The 10,948-nt window shown below is 42.7% G+C and overlaps 1 protein-coding gene across 1 annotated transcript in view; it reads right to left on the reverse strand.

The window, feature by feature from the left end:
* The window catches only part of LOC115368952 (transmembrane protein 132C), a 153,258-nt gene extending 143,690 nt beyond the window's left edge, over positions 1 to 9,568 (reverse strand). Inside the window, exon 1 of the mRNA XM_030065414.1 lies at positions 8,607 to 9,568. Within this exon, the coding sequence (XP_029921274.1) occupies positions 8,607 to 9,568 (962 nt within the window). The remainder of the gene's footprint in view (positions 1 to 8,606) is intronic.
* Positions 9,569 to 10,948: the final 1,380 nt, after the last annotated feature.

Genomic DNA, 10,948 nt, shown 5'->3' on the forward strand with positions numbered 1-10,948 from the left:
ACCTCGCTACTGACATCACAGCGGTTGCCAGATGTTTGATGAGTTTCTTCTGGAAATTTGAGGGACTTGACTCTCGTTTAAATAACGGGAATCAAGTCCGAATTGTTGCTCACTCTCGACTATAGAAGTGAGAAGTAATCTCGAACAGTCATTTCAAAGTCATTTCTATTCTTTTGTAACTTTATCTCATCTCTTTGTCTCTTTGTCTGTAAAGCTTTTTTCTCATCTAATGCAGCAACAACAATGGCTTTTTAACAGGACCGGCAATGAAAGACAAAATATATTCTCAGTTCGGCCTTGTGAGCTGATTCGCAAGTGATTTTATTAATACGCTTTTACATGTCATTTAAAGCACTCTATATATGGAGGAATATTTTTCACCGTTCCAAAGTCTAGATTAAGTGTAAAAGGGGACTGATTTCATTTTTTATAAGAGCCTCTGAACTTAAAATATACTAAAAGTGAAGGCAGACTGCCGAGGTATGCCCTGGTCTTCTAGGTCGTACCATCCCATCCCTCACCCCATTTCACCTCAAGCTAAGGTTTTTATCATCTACTGCTTTTTTATTTTTTTATTTTGAAGTCAGTCTTATGGCTGAAATTAGTTTTGATAGATTTTAGATGGAGCTCACTGTCTCAGTGCGTAATTGCAGCGGCCATTCAATTGCTGAATAGCAGGCTGTAGGAGGAGAGGGAGAGACATTCACATATCTGAATACCAATCCTGCAGCCCATTGTCTGGCACTAATGAGCGTATTTCATGTGGAGAAAACTGCAAGTCTTTATTTTCAAGTCATTTTTTTTCCTTAGGATTCTAAAAATGCAGACGTTTAAAGCTGAATTATTTAGGAAAACTCATGAAAGGACGAGTACATTGCACTTAAAATTCAGAAGTCATTTAATTACAGAGCCCAGTGATGTAGATCCATAGTCTTTCTATTGTTAATAAGCTATAACGCCGGGCTTTCATGGTGGCGAAAGCCCAAATCGTCGTGTTACAATGCCTCATTGCTGATGTTTGTTTTGTTCCTTTAATTCATTCACGGCCCTTTGTATTTTTGATCAATCAAAATGCTGTGCAAATATATTACTAGTGGTAGTGGTAGAAGGAACAATCACATATTAGTACGCCGAACACAAGCCCAGATATAGAGCTTCGTTCTCTGGGGAAGAGTCCCTCCAGCTGCCTTCATTCCCTGGTGCCACCGTGCCAAGCCTGCAGGACTTTCACAAGTTCAAAGAACCCACAGAGCGAGAGACTCAAGCAATCTCTGACCCTTGATGGGTTTCAATACCGAAGGTCTTGGAGGCATATGTCACTTTGAACAGCACCACCCCTCACACTGTATCACCCTCTGCCAATACACCGTGGGATCACAAAAGTCCCTGAGAGACAGGCGGCTTTTCCAAAGACAGATGGACACAGGAAGCGCCATGAAGGAAGAGAGGGGAGCGGGGACGTGTCAAAAAGATGGTACTGTGCTCCTGATGTCCCGCGAATTAGCCGCTTTAGACCCACTAACAAAGGAGGAGAAGTGCTAGAATATAGAAAAAAATACATAATAACAACAACAAGTGTTCAAATTAATCACTGCAGGCAGCTGATGATAGCTTTGTGGAGGCAGAAGCCAGCACCGAAGCACAAACAAGTCTCCCCAGCGCGCAAATCGTTAATTACTTATTAATGAGTGGATGAGGGAAAGTGTGCGCTTTCAAAGTAAACACCAGCGAGAGGGAACACTGTAGCGAAGGGAGAAGAGGAAGGCGAGAGACAAGAGGGTAAAGAGGGAGAGAGGAGGGCAATAGCAGTTTGTTTAGTGCTTTGAGACGGCGACTAATCAAGGGGGCAGAGTCACCGGCGCATAAAAATAGAAATGAAAGCGATTTCTGCAGCAACGCATAGGAAGAAAACACACCGAGTTCAGGGAAAAAGAAAAAAAAAACTGTGAGCGAGAGAGAGAGAAAAGACAGAGAATCAAAGATAGAAAGAGAGGAAAAAAGAAGAAGGGCAGGTGAATGTACACAGAGAGGGGAAAAAAGGTTATACAACACAGCAAAAGTGAGAGAAACCATGAGAGAAAGGCAGATAAAATACAAGAAAAAAAAAAAAAAGCGCAGATAAGTATAGAAATGGAAATGGAAAACAGAGACATGCGTATCTTAGTTGACCTTTTCCAAGAACCGAATCACAGAGAAGTGCAGTCAAGATAAGGCTAATACACTGAGGGGAACATCTTTATTCCAACCTTTTCTCCTGCTGATATTTCAGCGAGTCACGGCCTATAACAAACAGCCCAGACACAAGACCTCTAAATCTGAACTGCGTTAAGGATCAGAATCGACCGACAATGAGCGCGTCTGCCTCGTGTCTGCGAGACATCTGAATAATATCAAAACCTGCCCGGACGAAATCCACCGCTTTTTTTTTTAATTTGTAGTTCAACAAGCCAAAACACAACCGTGTGTCTGGCTGGCGCGGCATTAAGAATCTCATACTTACACCTTCCAACTCCGGAATATTAGAAATTCATTTGCATTCATCAACAACACGGCCCCTGGGGGATCTGTGGAAACATGTAGGATTGTTTAGTCAAAATTACAATACAGCTGGGGCGATTTATCTTTTGAAAAGGCTGTTAATTTGTTCAGGAGGAAATGGTGTTTTCATTTGCATGTTGAATGAGGAGAAGCTGGAGAACCCGTTCCAACCTGTTACACCACTCTCTCCATGGCTAATGAGGCAAAGAGCAGGGCATTACTGATTCCACTGGGAGCTTTTAGCATGACAAACACACCATGAATTTACAGTTGGCACGTAGCAGATCTACGCGCGCGTGTGTGTGTCTGTGTCTGTACGTGCGTGCGTGCACATGTGTCTGCATGCTCACGGGCAGACACGCATCTTATGTGTGTGCATGTGCATATTCATGACTGAGCGTCTGCAGAAATGTCTTTGCAGTGGCTGCAATTAAAAGCGTGTGATTGCATTCAGTGGAATTAGATGACATTTAGTTGACATAGTATAAAATACAGACAAAAAACAGAAAATAAAATTATACTTCGGTTGGTTAAATAATGCGAGATAACGTGTTAAAATGATTTCAGGTTCAAAAAGGTTTATTCATTACATACCGTATGCTGAATAAGTTGAATATAAGCTTAATTTAAACTACAGTCACAGATTTGAAGCTAAGGTAAGGTCTGGAATATTTCTAAATTGTAATGTAAACATTTCTCCATGTGTTTCAAAAATATCCTACACAGCTCAATTGTCAATGAAGCAGAGTTTCTTGGTTTTAAAGGGATATTCCAATGATTTTATACCCTTTTTTTCTGACTTTCCCAGACTGAGACAAGATGTTGGACACCATTTTGACCTCTGTACGTCCACTGGTTTGGTTCCTATGGTTAGCATTTCTTGTTAGCTTAGCATAAAGACTTAAAGTCTATGGGAGTCATTAGCCTAGCTCTGTGAAAGTGAAAAAATAAACCCTACAGCAACTCTGAAACTGTTTTATTTACACAGTGGAACATGTGGATTTTAATTTTTGGTAGCATAATGGTATGGTACTGAACATTTTGTCTCGATCTGCGTAAGTCGGAAAACGGCTATTTTGCCCAAAATGTTTTACAGAATATTCCTTTAAATTTTCAAGATTATCAATTGTGTTGTCTCCTTGCAAGCCCCTGCAGCTTGTATTGATGACATGGCATTGGCATTGGCCCAGCCAGTGCTAAAATAATATATGTGTCTAACATTTTGCCTAGCTATCATTCTTTCCATAAATTAAAAAAGACAATTTCCATTAATGAACTGCAGAGTTTCCCTCTTCAGTTTGGCCACTGTTTCCACAGGGCAGCCGTGGATCCCATGATCTACTGCACTTGGCTTACTGCGTCGTCCATGACATTTTAAATGTGTGCACTGGCGCTTCGCAAAGACTTACCGATGATGTGCGCAGTCAAAATAATCTCATAAAATAATTAGAAAAATGAACCTGTAGGATGAGTGACACTTGGACACCGGCCTTTGTGTGACTCGAGGGTCTGTGTACATACAGAGGCATGTTCGCTGTCACAAGAGATCTGCGGTAAGCGATGGGTGAAGCCGATTACACACAACACGATACTGCAAATTGGCGTGTCCCGCGGTTTGCAATCCCGAGAAAACACAATTTAGAGCAGACGTTCCCCGTGATTCCAGCTGGCAGCGGCACATGTAATAAGAAGAGCTGTCCAGAGAAATTCTCAGTAGTTTTTTTTTTGGTCACAAGTTCGACTGTGGTGGTGGGAAGAAAGAGGTAGAGAAGGGGAATGGAGAGGGGATTGGAGTAACTTCAGGGAACATTAATAGATAATGATGTCTTAGCTGCTGGGAGCCCAGAAACACACAAGAGCTACTTGTAAACTAAGACGTCTGTAGACACACACACACAGCAGTGCACAGACAAACACTGGCCTACACTATGCAAACACAAGGGGAGAGAGAATGACAGGAAACAGGCAGAAAGAAAGAAAGAAAGAAAGAAAGAAAGAAAGAAAGAAAAAGTTCAACTAACTCGCTACAACCATCCTGAAGGAGGCCCAGCTCAGATGCACACACTCCAGCTGCCGCCTTCCTCGACATGCCCTTGAACTTGGCGCTGTCACACACACACAAACACACATGCACACACACACACACACACACACACATCATCATGGGGATTCAGTTAGTGAGGGGAAACCAAGTGCTTAGAGGCTGCTTTTAGGGTTGTTATTATTGGGAAAAACCAACAGCTGACAAAAGAAAACTGAGCCGCGGCATTAAAATTTAGGCTTATATGATAAAAAAGTAGCGCGCGTGGGAAATTAATGTGAGATTACACGCACGATCAGTTACAGAGTTTGCCACGGCGCTGTACAATTACGGAGTTTTGTAAGTACAGTAAAGGAGCTTGTGATTTTCGAGCACTTTGAGGTTTAATCTTCTGGTTGCTTATGAGGTATTTTGGTTGAATTTCAAGTTCACGGCATCCCAACGGAAGACATGAAAAAGTACTGATTGGTTGGTGTGTGTGTGTGTGTTGAGACTGGCTGAGTGAGAGGCAAAAAAAAAAAAAGACTAGAAGAAAACTACTGTCTTTAAAGTTCCCATTTACACACATGCTGACAAATGCGATAAACACACGCAGCCGGTGCAGATACTTCATGGGAGTTCATCATCGCTGGAGTGAGAGAAAAAAGCAATGAGGCTTTCTGGCAGATTTCCTGCTCACCCAGGGTTGACAAATTGCCAGGGCTCTCTGTCACAGCTCCACTTTGAGGCTGCTAACTGTCTCATCTGCCAAGATTTAGATCTCAGACATAAAAGTAGCCCAGTGGAAACGCATATTCCTTACAACTTAATTTGCATGACACAACATGGAGCAATTACAGTCACTTTGTCTCATTCAAATTACGATTCAAAGCTCAATGAATCAACAGCAGCGTTGTCAGGGCTAATTCTGAAGGTGAGGGCGTAAATAAAACATCTTCATAAGAGCAGTGTTATCCAGTCAAAACAATTCTTGACTTCAGACTGACAAAGGGTAGAGGTAGGGACATAGGAAATTTTAATTTTTTCCTTTAATGCTTCCTAGCACTTGGAGCAATAAAAAAAAAAAGTTCAAAAAGAAAAAAGAAAAACCGCATACACAGGTGTATATTAGAGATGTAAAGCTGAACCATAAAAAGGAAGCCGTTCAATACACGACCATTGCACCTTAAGGGAAACTGAGAGTTACCTGCCTGTGACTGTTGGTTATATTTAGAGCCGGGAGATGAAAAGTGCAGTGCTGCAAACACATCTTCTGTATGAGAGCCACACACACACACACACACCGAGCTGATGAATTAATTAATATACTTAAAATATTTTCTGTTTAACTAGTCTAAGCAGCAGTTTTGCCTTTGAAAGAATATTTCTTGATTTCCTATATTATTATCCCAAATCTCTAAATGAAAAAATGGTACTTTTTTGCAAATAAAACAAATTACAACAACATTGGAAATGGTTAGTGTTTTTTCTCCAAAACGAACCAAACCAGAAGCAGAACTGTTGCCCCTTTTCCACCAAAAAGAACCTGGTGCTAGTTCGGTGCTGGTGCTAGAGCCGGTGCTTAACTGGTTCGAACCAAGAACTGGTTTGCTTTTCGCTCAGAATCACAATAACAAACATGGAAGACAAATGGACGACCTCATCGTAGCGATGCAAATACTGCTCGTGTCTTTACAAGCCTACATTGCGGTCCAGAGGCGAAAAATGCAATTATTGCTGGCTACCCGTCGTATTCGTGGTCAGAACGAACGACGACTATGTTTAGCTATACGCTTATAGTGTTCGCTGTTCCCGTTTGGGTCTGTACCCCCGCCCACCAATGACGTGATGGGTCACGTCATCGGTTCTTTCTCTGGCTCCTGTTTAGCCCCTGCTCGAAGTTGGTGCTTGCCTGGAACCGGTTTGGAACCAGTTTGGCCGGTGCTTGGGCGGTGGACAAACAAAGAACCGGTGCTAAGTCAGGCACCAGCTCCGAACCAGCCCTGGAACCTCTTTGGTGGAAAAGGGGTATGAGAGGTGCTGCAGTGATTCAGCCGCACCTCCTGATTCTTGCACACGTGTTTCCATTGTATAGACTGCTGTGTGTGTGTGTGTGAACAGGGTGAGGATGTGTGTGTGTGCGTGTGTAGTTGTAAAATCCGCAGTGTGATCGCTGACTATCCTCCTGGAAGCCTGCCATTAACACCAAAGAGAATGAAGTAAAACTGAACTTCTTTGACCCAGTGTCCATTACCGAGGACATCATAAAAACGGGCTTGGATTTCATGCTTCAAAAAGTTCAAATTCACTTACATCTCACTGAAAGCATTCCTCAGAAAAAAAAATGAAGGTGTATTATTAAAAAAAAAAAAAAAAAAAAAATCTAATGTGGTATTTTAGGACTTTCTTCCATGACTATGAATGCTCATCAGCTTCATGTTGACAGGTGCGTAGGAATGAACTATACTGTAAACTGCAAATCTCTTCAGCCCTTAGACCTTCATCAGAAAAGAATAATTTACAATAAACTTCATGGCAAGTATTACAACTCTCTTCCATAAAATGTCAAAATGTAGCTGTTAGGCGTCTTTTGCACGTTTCATTTCAAGTTTATTAACATGTGACGTCTTTGTAGAGCTTAGGTTGACCTCTGAAGGGAATTTCAGTCATTTCTATGATAGCATGCCGGCTTGAAGATACAGCTCCAAATTTATAATGTCTACAAATGAGGACACAGGATCGTAAGAGGTTAAATTATCTCTTGAAATGTTATAATCAGCAAAGTGTCTCGGTTAACAGTCATGTCACACCGCTTGTTTTTAGAAGATGACTATAAGAAAGGGAAGGACAGGTAAGGCCAAATGCACATCTTCCAGAAGCAGCACATTTCCTTAAAAGTCAAGTCAAGTCAGGCTTATTTTTATAGCCTTTTATCACCCGCATGTCTCAAAGGGCTTCGCAAACTGTGTCTTACAGCATTCTGCAACGTACACCAAACTGCATCGACACATTCCTCAGTTCACCTGAGCTGGAAACCCACGCCGACACGTTAACCCCAACTCCACACAGAAGAGCACCGGGGCCACCGTGACATTTCCACTTTCATTAATCACAAAGAAGGTTATTTATTAGGAAGTCATGGCATACCCCGCGGTTGGGAGGAGGAAATGTCGCACACCGAAAAACAAGAGGTGCAGGTCACAGCAAATCACACAGAAACAAACAAAGAATGACCACAAACTCTTCTCCATGTGCAGACTGTTAATACATGTCAATATTTCAATCAGGAGAGCCTCCTCCAGAGCTTCAAATCCTATCATTTGTTCATACTGCATTCACGCCACAAATGAACTGCACCTTTATCCACCTGGAAAAGGACCAAGACACATTTTCGGTCACATTTTCATTGGCATTATTTTGAGCTACCCAGACAAGCCAGACTAAACTAAAAAAAAAAAAAAAAGAGCTGGACGTGACCATGCCCTCTTATTAAAGTCTAAGTTTCCCAGTTCCACATTAAATTAGTTATTTAGTCATAGGAAACAGGAAAGTTGGACCCAAAACTGTGCGGCAATCAACAGTCATTGTGATTGCCGTTTCTCGAACAAGAAAATACATTCGAAAGGTTTGTATAAGCTACATCTCATAGAAAAAAAAGAATGATTAAATTGGATGTGTTGAACCCAGAATGAATCACTTCAGTATGAGTCACAGTGACTCACACTTTCATGGGGAAATGTTTATGATGGTTTGAGTGTTGGCTATACCTCAGCATAACTCCATACAGGTAAAAGGCAGATAGATGTATAGGTACATGCACACACCCACACAGATCTGAGGCTTTAATGCATTTGAACGTGTATTTCAACAGCACCTACATACCACCACTGCCTTCTCTGGTTACATATACTGTAAATCCAATCCAATATCTACAGACACTGTTATGCATGTTCCTTGAAAAACATGACACAGAAAGCATTAAGAGAGCAGCAGAGAGAAGGCAGAGATGTTATTTTCCTCGTGTTCTCCCAGGAGGAGGCTCACTCACCTGAGGGTGAAGATTTGCACCGCGGAGAGGCTGGATAGAGCCAGAAAGCTCGAGACAGTCTCTCTCTGCCGGATGGGTTTGGAGGGCACCATCACCACAAAGTTACTGTCCAGCTTCAGCTCCGACAGCGGCTGGAACAGCCTGACGCTCCCGATGCGCTGCATAGGCGTAGGCCCCGAAAAATAGCCCATCGGCCTCTGCTGCTCTGTGTGAACGGAGCCGCTCTTCCGCGAGTCCTCCGAGCTGCAATCCCCGCTCTCCGTGGACTGAACCATGTAGTAGAGCTCCACAGGGGTGCCCTGGGCCTGCTCGGAGACCCTCTGCCTGCCCGGCCTGACGGTGGGTGGGCTGAACCAGCTAGCCAGGGGCTCCAGCTCAGCAACACATATGCCCAGCTCCCCTTTTAACCTGCATGTGCCGCGCACCTCCTGGGTCTCATGGAAGGCAAACATCCGGACGCAGGGCAGCTTATGGATAGTGCTGTAGTCGTCCCAGTCCCTCCCTGCAACATAGAACAACACCTGCACCTTGGGCCAGCTGGGGTGAATCCTCTCACTGATGATGTAGGTGTGGACCTTCCAGTTGAACGTAAAGAGAGGTGAAGACGATGTTGATGAAGACGTAAAGGAGGGCGTGTTGAAGGGCCCCGGCAGGGTCTGCAGCAGCTCCAGGGGAACAGGCTGCTGGATGGAGAGAGGCCCGTAGCTGGCGTTGACAGAGGGCATCTGGCGGGCCTGGTGGATGAAGAAGGACTCGGTGCGGGCCTGCAGGCTGGAGTTCCTCATTAAGTCCTGGTTGGCTTCTTGCAGGAAGAAGGCTGACTCGGCGTTGGTGATCTGGTAGCTGACAGGCAGATAGATCGGCGTGGGACCGTACCTCTGCAGACCCTCCAGGATCACCCTGCTGTCTGCCACCGAAACTGAGAGACAGAGACAGATAGACAGAATGACAAGAAAAGACATGTTATCTGCCTGTCAACATTTGTTTGCACAACTGAGGTGATAAAACCTGCATAAAAGTGTTATTTTCTATGTGACACCTTGGATAAAAAAAACTTTAGAAATCATCCAAATCCTGTCGTCAAAACCTGAGACAAGAATTAAAATGACAAAGGCAAGCCAAAGAGAAATAAAAGAGAGGGAGACTACTATTTAAAAAGGGAGGGATGACCAAATTTAGATTTAAATTGAATAATTCAGGACCTGGACGGCATACTTCGCATTCAACATAACATTTGCATGCATTGCCTGCAGCCGCGGGCAATCACATCTTCAGTCAGTTTTAGTGGTGAATGTTAAATGGTTTGTTGGCGACATTTCCATATGATATCACTTTCATGAGCCACTGCACCCATTTAAAAGAATTTGTTCGACTCAATTCAAAACACTTAAGTCTTTCTGAGTCACTTGCTTATCAGAGTTATCCCCATTTCCCCCGCTGCTCCTCTTCCCTCCCCTCGCCGCTCGCTGACACCACACTTACACACCGAGTTTCACCTGCAGGTCACCTGGTGTCACGCTCTTCCTGGCCAACTGAAAACACAGTTTATTCTCAGATGTTCCACCTCGGCGGCCTCTCATTCCCAGTACACTACGAACAAAAGTCTAAAAGCTACACTGAAGTTAATGTAGAGCATGTCCTGTATCATGACATCTATAGTAGAATTTAACCGATACTGGATTTTTTGGGGCAATACTGATACTAATAGTAGGGAGTTAAAAAAAAAAAAAAAAGTCACATATTGATACACACATTTTTGCAACGATCACTAAAATGTGGTTATCAAATACTTGTGACAAAGATATGAAATAATGAGACAGGATATTTTACAGTTGAACTATATATTGGACTATATTAAAGGAAAAACAATCAAATATCATTTTCTAAATTACCCATTATGTCCTGCAAAAAAATAGTTTTCATATCGGTGCATATAGGACATCATATACACCAGTACTGAAAAGCTAAAGGTGATAATTCAAGCGCTCGGATGATATGCTTATCTCCCAGTTCGAAATGTCACGATATTTGGCTGCCAATTCAATATGTATTGCAATTCTACAATTACTGAGATTTGATATTACAGGTTTGTGGTTGTTTGTGGTTTGAATATTGAGTCCCCTTGCCAACAACCTGGCATGACTTGCTTGGCACCAAAAATGATTAAATCGATTCAGAAATAAATAATTGAAAAAATCATTAAAAAAAAGAATTGCAATACTTTTGTGCGTCAATATTTTCCCTGCCCTAATAATTCCTGTGTGGGGTTAGCCTGTTTACACTGAGCTCAAGTCCCAGATGGTGGTGGGATCTCACATCAGTGTAAGAGAGGTATAATTCAG

Source organism: Myripristis murdjan, chromosome 12 (assembly GCF_902150065.1).
Source record: "Myripristis murdjan chromosome 12, fMyrMur1.1, whole genome shotgun sequence".
NCBI classification, from domain to species: domain Eukaryota; kingdom Metazoa; phylum Chordata; class Actinopteri; order Holocentriformes; family Holocentridae; genus Myripristis; species Myripristis murdjan.